At 45.6% G+C, this 13,987-nt stretch overlaps 1 protein-coding gene and 1 long non-coding RNA gene across 2 annotated transcripts; one reads left to right on the top strand and one right to left on the bottom strand.

Moving 5' to 3' along the window:
- Positions 1 to 2,074: 2,074 nt before the first annotated feature.
- Positions 2,075 to 2,465, top strand: LOC119280937. Its single transcript, XR_005138223.1, has 3 exons — positions 2,075 to 2,193; positions 2,281 to 2,351; positions 2,437 to 2,465. It is a non-coding gene; the product is annotated as an uncharacterized LOC119280937 (long non-coding RNA).
- A 6,342-nt stretch (positions 2,466 to 8,807) lies between these two features.
- Positions 8,808 to 9,560, bottom strand: LOC119280936. Its single transcript, XM_037561614.1, has 2 exons — positions 9,302 to 9,560; positions 8,808 to 9,191 (listed from the first exon to the last, which is right to left on the bottom strand). The coding sequence occupies exons 1-2, from the start codon at positions 9,479 to 9,481 to the stop codon at positions 8,829 to 8,831; spliced, it is 543 nt and encodes a 180-aa protein (XP_037417511.1). The 5' UTR covers positions 9,482 to 9,560; the 3' UTR covers positions 8,808 to 8,828.
- Between the last annotated feature and the right edge of the window lie 4,427 nt (positions 9,561 to 13,987).

The following is a 13,987-nucleotide window of genomic DNA, read 5'->3' as shown; positions in this document are numbered from 1 at the left end:
TGCTCTAACACCCTCCTGCCTTCGGAGCATCTCCAACAGGCGCACAAAAGTTCCGCGCGCTAAAATAGTTTTAGCGTGCCACTTTCGCACTTTTAGCGTGCCAGACCCAACATTGGTTTACCAGATACCTAAAAATGCGCGCAAAAAAACACGCAGAGCAAATTATGAAGCGCGCGTAATCCCGCGCCTCAAATTTACAACATGGATAGTGCGTCTAACCCTTTTTTAGGCGTGCACTATTTTATAGCTTTTGCTGGAGCTGTCCGGGATCCAAAAACCTTAAATTTAATGTGCGGAGTAGTTTTTGGACGCGTGTTGAAGATGCTCTGAGGCACGCCTTCAGTTCCCAAAGGCGGCGTCCAGGCGCCACGGACGGCCAGCGTCGACGGCGATAAGAACGGATGGTCATTAGTAGTGTAGTCGACGAGTGAAGTTTGGCCGCCAATAGGAGATATCCATCTCGTAGGGGAAGAAGACGAGCACGTCCCTGGGCGGGATCTTGCAAACCGCGCGGACCCTCCTGGCCGCCAGCTCGAGCATGAAGTACCACGACTGTGAGGCCCCCTCCGCTCCCGACATCCGCACAAAGACGTAGCCGCTTGTCTCGCCAAACCACCGCAGCTCCAGCTGCTCGCTCCACTGCCCAGGCCGTCGAATGCTCTCCGGCTGGACCAGGACCTGCTTGGACCAGGCTCCGCCCTCGCGGGAGCCAGACAACGTCCATAGTGATATCTCTAGCCCGGTGGCGACGAGCAGTCCTGGCTGCCTCGCGTGGCCGTCGGACACCAGGAGGAGTTCCTCGGGTCCGCGCCCACGTAGTACCTCGCCGCAGTGACCGTCGATCTTAGTGACGGACGCCTGGAGCTGCGCGTGTGAGAACTTCAGGACGAAGTGGTACTCGACCGACCTGCACAGCCAGTGGGTGTCGCCTTGGAGAATGATTGGAGGGTGCAGGAGCGCGGCGTCCTAAGGGCACGGAGCGACCGCAGTCTCGGCGATGACTTGCCACAGCCTGGGGTGCTCGGCTGGCGAGAAGGCCTGGGTCTTTAGGTGACCTGGAGACAACTCCGCGGCGAGCAGGCGGTAGGGGCCGTTCCCGCCGCCATCGCCGGTGAGCAGGACGAACGACTGGGCTTTGATCCCAGGTGGCCCAAAGAAGTGGATGTAGCCCGTCATAGGGTTGAACACACACGCGCCAGCCGGTTGAGACTCGGGGGTGGTGTCGCAGCGGAGGGCGACGAGGCCGTGCCGCGCTGCCAAGACGGGGTGGTAGAACTCGAAGAGGGTGGTGTACTTGGACAGAAAGGAGCGCAACGGCTCGGGGGACGGCTCCTTGGAGTGGCCGGGGACGACGAACCGCGGGTGCTCGCCCTCCGCCTCGCGCAGGTTCTGGATGAACAAGCCACGGAACAGCGTGGGCACGAACCAGTCGGCGTTTCGGAGGCGGAGCTGAGAGAGGAAAGCCGGGTCGGCGATATGGCGTCGAAGAACCTTGCATGTGGCGGCGCAGCGCACGAGGGTGACCGGGTCAGAGCGCACCGAGATCTCGAGCAGGAGATCCGCCGGAAGGATCGAGGAAGACATTGGTGGTTCCATGTTGTTTTTTCCTTTTTTGAGGGACGGTTCCATATTTGATGAGATTGGTCTGTGCCAGACGACGATGGGTGAATAGCTCCCATGCGACGTCGTTGGTGTGAACTGTCTCTCATGCGACGTCGTTGGCTGTAATAGCTTGCATGCGACATCTTCGTTGGAAAAAATAGCTCCCATGCGACACACCATTTACGCGGCTAGTTGGCTGTCCGTTAGGCTGAGATTTGGTTAGGACACTGGGGGTTATGTGCTCTGACTGGTGGGGTCCACCTATGGCCACGTAGTCAAGAGTCAACCGTCCACGACTCGACCGGCGACTGTGTGACCGTGCTCGACTCGCCCGTGCTGGACTGGGCGAGCGGCGCCGCCGTAAGCATCTTCTCCGGCAGTGGTTTCTTCTCCGCGGTGGTGGAGCGCATTTCTCGGCAGCGGCAGAGCTATTGCGAGGTGAGCCCGAAACCCTAGTCCCACTCCCCGATCTGTGGCCTCATGCTGCCCTCTGTTTCTTGGCGATTTAGAATCGGGCTCCATTGGATCCGGGGGTTGTTTCTTCTCCGCGGCCCGGTGGTGGAGCGCCTATCCCTGCAGCGGCTATTGCGAGTGAGTATTTTCCAAACACTACTCCCATTCCACTGAATTTTGAATAAATCTGTGGCCTCATGCTGCCCCTGTTGCTTGATTGGATAGGAGATGGAGCGAGGGCTAGATGAGATGGAGCGAGGAGACGGGCTGCCCCGAGGAGACAGTGCTTCAAATCGGTAATGGCACCCTCTTTTCTTGGCGATTTAGAATCGAACTCGATTTGGTAGTGACTGCCGCCGCTGCCTGCCATTGACAAAACAGGGGAGGTTCAGGTTCTGCCACCACATTCGCAATTATAGTGGATTTTTTTCCCTGTAAAGCCAAGCTCAGTGATGGCAGTGTCCAAGACATTGATAGAGATACCACCGTGAGGTTGGATGTCGATTTTGCAGATGTTGATCCCCAGGAATTGGAGATCATGAAGGAGAAGGCCGTGGGCAATTTGGTGGAGAGAATTGGGGAGAGTATTGTTTGGGGTCCAGAACAAGAGGTATCTCTGCAACGTTTCGATAACTATAATGGTGAATATGTGAGAATTGAAGATGGAGAATCCATGGTTGCTGAAATTGATCAGCAAGGAGGATGGGCAAGCAAACAAGTAACATTTTATGCAGAGCTAATTGATCTGCAAACTCATTCCAGAGTTGGTTATGTGCCATCAAAGATGGCTGCACAGATGGAAGATGATGAGTGGGTTTCACAAAAGAAGATGTTGGCATTGTTGACTGAACCGACTATAGTAGCTGAAGATACTGGGATTGATGCAGATGGAGAGGAGGGAACCCATGGTGCTAGGAAGATTGTTGTTGACTGGAATGTAGTAGAGTTGAATGAAAAAACAGATTTGGTCATTACACCAATATCTGACATTGATATGGCCGAAATGTTTGGCATTCAAGTTGATGACAAAGATAAGGAGAAGGATGACAGTTCTTTGCCAGCTGAAGGTAACACAGGCCCTAGAAATGCAAATGAGGATGAAGAACACCTGATGAGAGAGGCTGCAGATGATGTGGATGATGCAGATGATAATGAGCTGGTTTGTTTGTATGACAAAGAGAACCCAGTTATTGAGGTGGGAAAGTTGTGGCCAAGCATGAAGGAGTTTAGGATGTCTTTCAGGACCTATGCAGTGAAAAAAGAGTTTGATGCCAAGACTATGTGGACTGATCGAAAGAAATTTTATGCTTGGTGCAAAGGTTATGATGGTGGTGGCAATCCTTGCAAATGGTACTTGTCTGCCAGACTACAACCTGATGGAAGTAAAGTAAGGGTAAATCAAATACCACACCAGCATACATGTATGACCACTTCACAGAGAGTTTCAAAGATGACATCACAGCTTTGGGTTACAGAGAAGATTACTCCTATTTTAGCCAAGACTCCAAACACTACTGCAAAGAGGCTTAAAGTTGACTTGGAGAAGTTGTACCCCATCCAGCTGCAATATACCACAGTGTGGAAAGCAAAACAAAGGGCCATGAAATCATTGTATGGTGACTGGGCAAATACATTTAGGATGTTGTATAGTTTTAAAGCAGAGGTGGAGAAGAGGTCACCTGGGAGTGTAGTGGAGATAGATACAGAGGTAACAGAGGATGGCAAGGTTTTATTCAGCAAGTTTTTTATGTGTTTGAAGCCTTGCATAGATGGATTCAAAGCAGGTTGTCGTCCATATTTGAGCATAGACTCATCTTTTTTGACTGGAAAGTGGAATGGTCAGTTGGCTGCATGCAATGCTCTAGATGGACACAATTGGATGTTCCCAATTGCAATAGGAATGTTTCAATCAGAGACAGAGGCATCATGGATATGGTTCATGATGCAACTGAAAAGATGCATAGGGCCAGTTTCTCCTTTGGCCATCCACACAGATGCATGTAAAGGGTTGGAAAATGCAGTAAAAAGTGTTTTCCCCCATGCTGAGCAGAGGGAGTGCTTTGGACATATGTGGATGAATCTGATAAAAAAATTCATAGGAGATGAATTTGGGCGCATGTGGCCAGCAGCAAGATCCTACACCAGACAGACACATTCCTATCACCTTGGTAAGATATTGGCATCATGTAGTGATAATGAATTTGCTTCATGGTTGAACACCCACCATTCTCTGTTGTGGTATAGATCAGGTTTTAATACTGCCATAAAATGTGATCATATCAACAACAACTTGGAAGAAAGTTTTAACAACAAAGTGAAGCATTTGAAAGACTTGCCTGTGCATGACATGGTGGACCAAATAAGAATCATGATCATGCGTTTGTGGGAGTTGAGAGGAAAAATTGCTAATATTTTGGAAGGGGACAAGCTTCCAGCAGTGGTACAACAGGTGGTCAACAGGAGTAGAAATATTTCACATCTATCTGTTGAGAAATCTTCCTTGTGGGGTGCTGAAGTTAGAGATACAAAGAGTGGCAAGAGGCATGTGGTAAATACTGAGTTGCATGAGTGCACTTGCCAAGAGTGGCAACACACTGGAAAACCATGTGAGCATTCCATACTTTTTTTGGCATCTAAACCCAGGTTAAATATGCACCCATATTTGCATGAGTATTATTCAGTACAAAAATTCAAAGCTGCATATGCAAGTCCAATTCCTGCACTGACTGACCAATCTCAGTGGCCTGAGGTGGAAATAGAATTTACCTTGTGTCCCCCTGTCACTAGAAGAAAGGCTGGGAGGCCTAAACAGAGCAGATTCAAAGCTTGGTTTGAGAAAGGTGGTTGTAGTAAGAAGGGGGAAAAGGAAAAGGAAAAGAATGATAAGCCCAAAAGGGCTCAAAAAGGTAACAAAAATAGGTGCAAGTTGTGTGAGGTACTTGGGCACAGAATTGGTTCATCCAAGTGCATCTACACTCCTCAGAGGCCAAAGTATGTTTATGTTACTGTTTTTGCAAGTTTTTGATTTTGCTACTTGTTCTAGTATCTAACCAAGTCAAATGCTTTATTTTTTAGGAGAAAGCGTGCAGAAAAAGCCCCACCGCTTGTTGTTGAACAATGCTGGCCAGTGAAAAAAGCAAGACTCAGTGGCTATAGAAGGAAGAGCACTAAGCAGATAATGTTTGGTGACAAAGATATGGAGCTAACTGAAACTGTTACTGCTGAACATGAGCTAAGTGTTTGTGTTTTGGACGATGTGATGCATACTGAATCTGTTTTGCAGATGCTAGGGCAATCTGAAACTGTTGCAGATGAAGCAACTGTTGTGCTGCCATTCGAATCTGCTTTGACAACTGTGTTGCCATGTTTGGAGGTTGTGCTGCCAAGTGTTGAGTTGCAAACTGAAGTAGTTGAACAATGTGTGCCATCTACTCAATCTGCAGAAGTGCAAACTGAAGAAGTGAGACATGGTCAGGTGCAAAAGTTGAGGGGGCCAAAAAGCAAGAGCATCAGCATCAACAAACTATGCGCCGTGGAACCAAACGGTGGAAAAAAGCAGAAGAAATCGAGTGGTAGAAAGAAGCAGAAGAAATAGAGTCGAAAACATTCAAATTTGATGTGAAAACTTAAGTTTGTTGTCATTTGATGTGAAAACTTATGTTCTTTCATGTGATAACTTATGTGCTATGATGTTGATTTGACTTGAAATAAAATTCAAATTTGAACCGATATTCAAATTTGAACCTATCTTCAATATTTTTTGAGTTCATTTGTTTGTTCTGTGATGTTGCATCGTTTTATGTACTACTATGCACTTTAGTTCATAAATCCAACCCTTTTTGTGAATTCCAACTCATAGTCACGGACAATGTTGACCAAACAGGCTCCAAAGTAAGGGAAAACGGCTCCATTTCTAAGCAAGTTTTTTTCGACCTTCTCAAAATCACCCAAAAAAGATTTTCTTAGCTTATATTATACCTATATAGGATCAATACGAAGTCTCACCTTTTTTTGAATAAGTATTCATATTATTTAATTTATTTTTGAAAAAACACCCTTTAATACAAAGTTAGCAATAAAACAAGTTTAAAAATTTTAAATGCAAAAATAACTTCAGATCCTCCTTAGTCACTCTAAAATGAAGCTAAGGTGATGTTTTTGATTTTTTTGCATTTTCAAAACCTCAAACCCTCTTCTCACTCCTGTGAACTCCATGCAACCTCAGTCGAGATAGTCCAATTTGTGAAGGTTTTTTCAAGCAAAGATCATTAGATCAAGTTTATCATTTTATATCATAACTATGTAACATAAAAAGGCTATATGCGCAGGTTTTTCATTTTTTAGATTTTTTTTGAATTAGTTATACACATTTGAATGTTCGGTCAAACCTTTCAAAACCCCATTGACTGCCTCCAAACCCCATGTAACCCTAGCGCCAAACGTCCACCGTCGATCTAACCCTAACGCCAAACTGCGGCCGTCGAATAGGCCTTCTAGAAGGATTCCGTGGGGGTGATCCGTGGGCTCCAATCAGATTGGCCACCGTTTTTTCTCTCTGACGAACAGATAACGTTGAGCGGGGGATCATCTAAGTGACCGTTGGGCCGAGCGGATCGGGCCCGGCAGAGCCTGGCGTGCGTGCGCACGGCCGTCGAGAGGGGGATGGGCTGCATGCGAGAGGGTCAATGACATGTGGGCCATCCCTGTCCCATGCATGCCATGCAACGTCGCAGCCTAGCTATTCTTTGCTCGTGAACACCTAGCCCGCCATTGCATGCACGCATCGACGCAGTAAAGCACGGCAGGGGCGCAGCGTATAGGTACGTCGCATCTAAGCTATTTTAACAAATGCATGTTTGAACGAGACGGACGCGTCGGTGGTGCAGCTCCTTTTTCAGTGTCACGCGCGGATGAACGAGCCTGTTTCCCACGCGGCGTCACCGCCGATGCAAGTGCACGAAACGATGCAACTCGCCTGTGCTGCCCGTGCCTCTTTGGATGCTCTGGCCGCCGTTTTTTGAATTAATGCCCGCAATTACTTATGCCAGTGCGAACGGAGAAGAGAAAACGATCCAGAAGGCACCGTGTACACATTGACCACAGCTGCAACGCGGCTATAAAAGGGCACCATTTCCTCATCCTCTCACACTCATCTCTCAAGCCTCCTCCCCTTCTTCTTTTCGAGCCAAATCCCACTCGAGCCACCATGCAGTTCAACGGCCCTACCTACCGTCGCCCTCCCACCGTGCCGGAGAGGCAGTACCCGGCCGGAGTCGTCGTCGAGAATAGCCTGAGGGTGTGGGCCATCTCTAGGTGGAGGGCCCTAGAGAGTTCGCTCGCTTCTTCCTCCAAGCCGGCTACCGCCACCTCCCTCCGGGCACTCCGCCCATGTTCCACCTCCACGAGCAGTACGATGGCAACGCCAACGGCCTCGTCATCGGCCTCCACGTCACCTTCACCAACCCCTACGACGCTCACCACCTCCTCGGCCAGGTGTTCTGGTGTGGATGCGAGTTTATCGCGTTCACGACCTACAACATCTTCACCAACTTCCACCACATCTTCCCTCACCCCAACGGCATGCACACCCTCCCCTACCAGATGCCGGAGGATGACGAGTGAGGGGCCCAAGGAGGAGGGGCCAAGGAGTGGCAAGGAGGAGGGGCCAAGGAGTTGTTCAAGGGGCGAGTCTTCTATCTATCTAGTTTGGGGCTCTAGTTTGTGTTTGTGTTGGTTCGGGCGTGTGTGCCCGTGTCTTTTATATATCTAGTTTTAATTATTTTACTTTCATGTTTTATGAACTATATGTAGTGGGGGGATGCCCCTCTATATGTTTTATCTATCTATGCTACTAGGGTACCCGATGCCCCACTATCTATCTATATGTTTTTTCGGTCCTAAAGTTTCTCCATTGCATTTTATTTATGTGGCCATGTGTACCAAAAAACAATTGATCTGGTATCTAAAATGTGCAAGTGTTGTTTGATGTTTAAATCATGCTTGCTATGTCATTTTTTGCTGCCAAACATGGCATTAGCGAGAAAGGTCATTTGGGCACTGAATGTATTAAAGTATACACCATATATAAAAATGTCTAGCCAAAAGATTTGGGTGTACACCCATGACCAAGTATGGATCCGCCCCTGGTTGTAAGGGGATGCCCCTCTATGTTGTAAGGAGATGCTACTAGGGGCACACTAGATGTCTTCTTTTTTGGGCACAACCTTTTTCGGTTGAAACACACGAGTAAAAACTTTGAAAACACCATAGCACAAGTAAAAAAATATATTAAGAAATGGTGCTTGGTTGAAATAAACTAGAACCAAACAATTGCAACTTTTTTGGTTCACAAAGACTGCTCAAATAATTATCTCAAATAGCTTATGCATAAAAATATCTCAAATAATTATCAGATGAGTTATCTCAAAAAAGGTGACTGCAGGAAACTTAAAATTTGTGAAATGATCTAAAGCCGAAAAGATATATCGATGTCAATGACCGTGTGCACTTTTTTTGCACTCCTTTTATCAATGGGCCTGGATATGTTCTATTCGGCCCTGCCTAACTTCTATATGGGCCTGGCCTTTTCGGGTAACTGTGGACGAACCTTTTTTTCCTTTTCTCCCTCTACCACTGAAACTGAAACTGATGACGAACTGAAGAAATAAAAAACGGGGCCGAAACAGAGTGGAGAGGACATGCTGAATTCATACAGCGCAACACTTTTATTCAAATGTACATATCATCCCGATTACAAATGATGCCCAATCTATTCACTTACGACTAATTATCATCACATAAACAAATGCGAGACCAATTACACAAACATAAAAAAGTGCGGCCATGAGCCCCATCAAATTGCCCTGCTTCTGCAATTTGATGAGTTTCTTCATCTGCTTGTTCAGCTTCTTCAGCTCTGCCGTCACTCCTGCATCCCCCACAGTAGCACCAATGGAAGGGCGGGCGCCCCCGATGGAATTGCCAGATCCAGGGGCCCCGGATCCAGATGCGCCCGATCCAAACTTGCCCAACTTCTCCGCCTCCAACAGTAAATCGAGCTCCCCTGATGCACCCTCCAGTTGAATCCGCTCTATGTACTCATCTAGCCACTCAAAATGGGTGCATTGCTTCAATTTCTGAAATCGGAAAGATGAACCCTAAATCCCAAATCCGATGGGGAAAAATGGGCAAATATGAAATTGGGAGACAAAAACCAAAATTGGCATATTGAGAAGTAAAATCTCACCTTTCCCTGCTCTGGTTTGCTCTCGCATTTCACGAATTCCCGCCCAAGGTTGCCATTCTTGTCGGTCGTTGTGACTAGCCGCTTCAGGGGTGCGATACGTGGGCATGCAGGGCATCTTGTCATGGGCACTGCGCCATAGCGCGGCCATGAGCGGCGGGAGGCTGAAGCGGAGCTCGACATTGCTAGGTCGCGGCCCGGAACGGCGTTGCTGCGTGTCGTCGCCGGAGAAAAAGAACAACAACGGTCGGGGAGGGGGAGGGGGGAGGATGGGCTCGGGTGCTGCACGGCTCGGGGCACGGCTCGGTGTCCTCTTGTACCAATGCTGACCTGGATAAGTTAGTGGGTCCCACGCTATGGGTCCCGCTCACCTGACCAATGCTGAGTTTGATAAGTTAGTGGGTCCCATGCTGTGGGTCCCGCTCACCTGATTCGAGTTTTAAACATGTGTCTTTGGATTAGGCAGCAGTGTCGCATGGGAGCTATTTTTTCCAACGAAGATGTCGCATGAGAGCGATTACAACCAACTACGTCGCATGAGAGACAGTTCACACCAACGACGTCGCATGGGAGCTATTCACCCGACGACGATACATACTCTATATGCTCCCTCTCGTCTATATATAGACTGATACTAGGTCGGTTACTCTTTTTTTTAGGTTTTTTTAGAGGGAATACTCTTTTTTTTAGGTACTCCTACTAGTTTGGTTACTCGGATACTTCCTTTTTCTTTTGCGAATTGGCCTCCGGCCGGCAACGAAGTCGCTCCCAGTAATTGGCGCCTTCTGCCACTCGCATGGGCTGGCCCACTAGCGTGTTCGCCTGATCAAGAAAATAACACCAAACGGTCGCTGCTGCTGAATGACTGGTCACTTGCTCGTAAAAAGTGTAGAAGTGCATGCTCTAACCAATGCAACCAAAAGACCGATCTGATGAAAAAAATTAGGCAACATATTATACGTCAACACTCCCCCTCACGTGTAGTTCCCTCGGGCCTAAACTTGGACTGAAAGTGAGCTGCAATTTAATTGCGCCAGCCGGGTCTTGAACTCAAGACCTTTTAGCTCCGATACCATGTAGAAGTGCATGCTCTAACCAATGCAACCAAAAGACCGATCTGATGAAAGAGACTAGGCAGCACATTATATGTCAACAAAAAGAAAACGCAAAAAATCAAAAACAGAAATCACAATTTCAGAAAATTTCATGCATTTGAAAAAAATAAAAAAAGTTCATGAATTTGAAAAAACTCACGAATATGGAAAAAAGGTTCGTGAATCAAAAAAGTTCACCTATTTTGAAAAATTAAATCACAAATTTGAAAAGAAGTTCAATAATTTTTAAAAATTCATCGGTTTTGAAAAAAAGTTCACAAATTGGACAAAAGTTCATTAATTTTGAAAAAAGGTCACAAATTTTAGAAATAGCTCATTGATTTGGAAAATGGTTTATATTATTTTTAAAGATCATGAACTTGAACAAAAAGTTCATCCATTTGAAAAAGAGTTCTTCAATTTTTTAAAAATGTTTCATCAAATTTGAAAATAATTCATGTATTTTGAAGAATAAATAATAAAAATAAAAAAGGAAAATAATACAGAATAAATAAAAAATAAAATATGAAAAAATAATAAAAAACAAAAGAAGACAGGTCGAGGAAAACCCAAAATAAAAAAAGCAAAAGAAAAACGGCTAGGAAGCTTCCCAAAACCGGTAAGAGGTATCTCCCGTGGCACCCATAGATGAGTCGGCCCAGGTAACACGCCTTCAGTGCCAGTTAATGAATTACACGTTAACGGGCGCATAAGGCGTCAAATAGGAAATGCCACGTCAATGAGCTGGGAAATTGTTGGAAATTAAGCGAGCGCCCTTCTATACTAGAGGAATGAGCGCCCTTTGCTGCTTGAGTTTTCTGTCAGGTGCGAGTTTTCAAAGCTTGCGGCAGACTTGTAGCCAGCAGAGAACATAAGCATTTCACCAAGGCGCAAGAGGCTCAGAGAAAATACATTGAGAGGGCATTCATAGTGCTGCAACCAATGTTTTGACTTGTTCGGGGGCCGCTTGTTTCTAGAACAAGCAGGATGTCTTGAAAAATATCATGACATGATGTCTGATCCTATACAACATCACTATAAAAGATTTTTTTAGAGAGTACGCCAAAGACGTATCTTAGCTTTATATAAGAGAGAAAATATGTACAAGAGGTTACAACGGTGAGATCACCACAGGCTGGCGATCCGAAACCCCTCCTCTGGCTTAAACTAGGCAACTACTCACAATATCGGTGTACTCCTCTCCCTCCTGCAAGAGCCCATTGCCGGACCTCGACAAAGATTAGCTCAACGGTGCCATACACATTACGAATGTTATCTGAATGGAAGACCCGACTATTTCTTTGCTTCCATAGAGTCCAACAAATTAGTATGACGAATGAGTCCAAGCCCTTTCTTTCCTCCTTTTGAATTTGCTTGCGCCAACTAGTCCATCAATCTTGTAACCTGTCCTGATGAGAAGGGAGCATGCCCAGATCAATGCCCACCTATATGACCATAAAAGACGAGGGAGATATGCCAAGCCCCATTGACTATGAAGGTATTGGCACAGCTGTCCTGCCTCACAGGCACACATGCCGCATTCAAGCATTTTCTGGATGTGTACTGGAAGACTGAAGATTGGGCCTTCCATCGTTAGGAGGGTCTCATTGAGCATCATTTGCAGCTAGTCGGGAGAAAGTGTATGTTTTTTTAATTCATTTATTTTTGCTTGAACAATTTATTTGATCAGATTTTTTTGTTAATTTGGATTATTTTATGTATTCAGATTAATGGTTTGTAATAATATTTGTTGAATTATTGAATTCTTTTATTGTAAATAGGTAGAAAGAAGAAAACATAAAAGAAATAGAGGCCACATTACGATGATTCGATGTTTTGCAGAGCATCCAGAAATTATGAAACACGCTCCATACATGTTATGGACGCTGTCAATACTATGACTCTGCTAGAGTTGCTTAAGTTGCCTTGTATTTTCTTACATCTAAGGCGTGGTCCAAATGTATTTGTGTTGAGAACTTGAGATTCACGCAGGAATTAGAGGAATCAAGATTAAATCACAAGGCTAACATCATGTATTACTTGACATAAGAAAATGACATGCACACATATGTCTTCCAGGTCATCTATTTATACAATCTATAGAAGATGTGTCTTTGACAAAAGATATTGCTCATGCCTCTGTCAAGCAAACGCATAGTCCATGATAAACATACCAACCACCCTATAAAAGGCAAACTTAGCCTAGTTCAAATGGTTAGGTTGCTTATGGTGGAACAAGCCTACCAGGGTTCAAGTGTTAGACTTCACACCGATACTCGTATTTTCTAGATTTATTCAAATTTATGGATGATACTCATTCAGTGGTAGGAGACGTACTCGTCGACTACGGAAGCGCCTGTGGTGACTTCCTAAATCTCAAAATAATGCGCCGACTCGGTCTCTAGAAGATGCTCAAGGGGCTAGGGTGTGCGTGCATGCTTCCATAGGGGCGAGTGTATGTACGTATGTATGTGTCTGTATCGTGGTAAAAAAACCACACTATAAAAATATGTATATTTATTTAGTAGCATTACATAAAAATGAGACCCCCATAATACATTTCACTTTACATATGTCTCTAGCAATTACAGTGGAAATAAGAACAAATCAAACCAAAAAGACCAACACCTTTGAAAACTGAGCAAAAAAAGATTGGCAAATGATCTGCCCCTTCTCTTTATTTGTCTTTGAACTGAAGAGTTGTCTTGATTTTTTTATTGAGGTTTCGTTATTGAAGATCATTCAGTGGTTTCTCCCAATACTAAATATTTAGCCAATATACCACCGGTTTCCTGTTTGCAGTAGCTGGTGATGCATTTTCACCCACTTGTGAATTCTGTTTCTGTAACTGGATCTTGAACATCAACTTTGCTTCCTTGTTCTCCGTAGGCTTTATCAATTTTGCAATGCTTCTTTAGGCAAGAAGCATGGTGTAGATTTGCTTACCAGTGGCGCGTGGACTGCTGCACATTGCGCTGGGCCTGGAACAGGGTATGAACTCTTTTTCGTAATGATCGCTGGCGTCGATGCTTCACCCCCTGTACTGATTGCTCTTGTAATTTCTCCTGCGTTGGATTTCTGGGGCTGCAAAAATGCTATCCATAAGAACTTAAAGTTGTGCTTTGCATATAAAAATCTGGGACACAGTTCGTAGTTGCCGCTGCTAGATGGGTTCGGTAGATTCAGATGCCCACCTGTTTTAGCTGGGTAGGTGCAATACTTCTATAGTTATATTACTGTGTTCTGTTAAGAGTGCATTGATTGGATCATACTATGAAATGGAACAAAAAGAAATTAGACATGGACCCAATCTCGAGAGCTCGGAATGTCCTTATAATGCTACAACAGTAAGCGGAGAACGAACATTTGTGAACTGACCACGAGGGCGCCAAGCCTGCGTCACACACCTCTCTCCGGCCTGCAAATTTCTGGCCTGCCTCTGCTTCTTGGGCGTGGATCTGCTTTGCCTGCTGCCCCGGCGTATCTTTTTTTTGAAGATAAAAGGAGGCACACGGCCGCCCTTATATTTCAAAACAGGCAGTAGCCTGGTTAACATAACATGAGGCTAGTGATGTGCACCATGGTGCAACTTCAC

The sequence above is a fragment of the Triticum dicoccoides genome, chromosome 3B, assembly GCF_002162155.2.
Source record: "Triticum dicoccoides isolate Atlit2015 ecotype Zavitan chromosome 3B, WEW_v2.0, whole genome shotgun sequence".
Classification (NCBI taxonomy): Eukaryota; Viridiplantae; Streptophyta; class Magnoliopsida; order Poales; family Poaceae; genus Triticum; species Triticum dicoccoides.
Note: the sequence above shows the minus strand (reverse complement) of the source record. Positions and strands in the feature narration are given on the sequence as shown.

Bases quoted from the DNA above. Each gene is read 5' to 3' on its own strand.
- LOC119280936 (XM_037561614.1), bottom strand. From the start codon at position 9,481: ATGTCGAGCTCCGCTTCAGCCTCCCGCCGCTCATGGCCGCGCTATGGC. The intron at 9,192-9,301 runs GTGAGATTTTAC...TTCCGATTTCAG, and splicing joins GCAAACCAGAGCAGGGAAAG to AAATTGAAGCAATGCACCCA.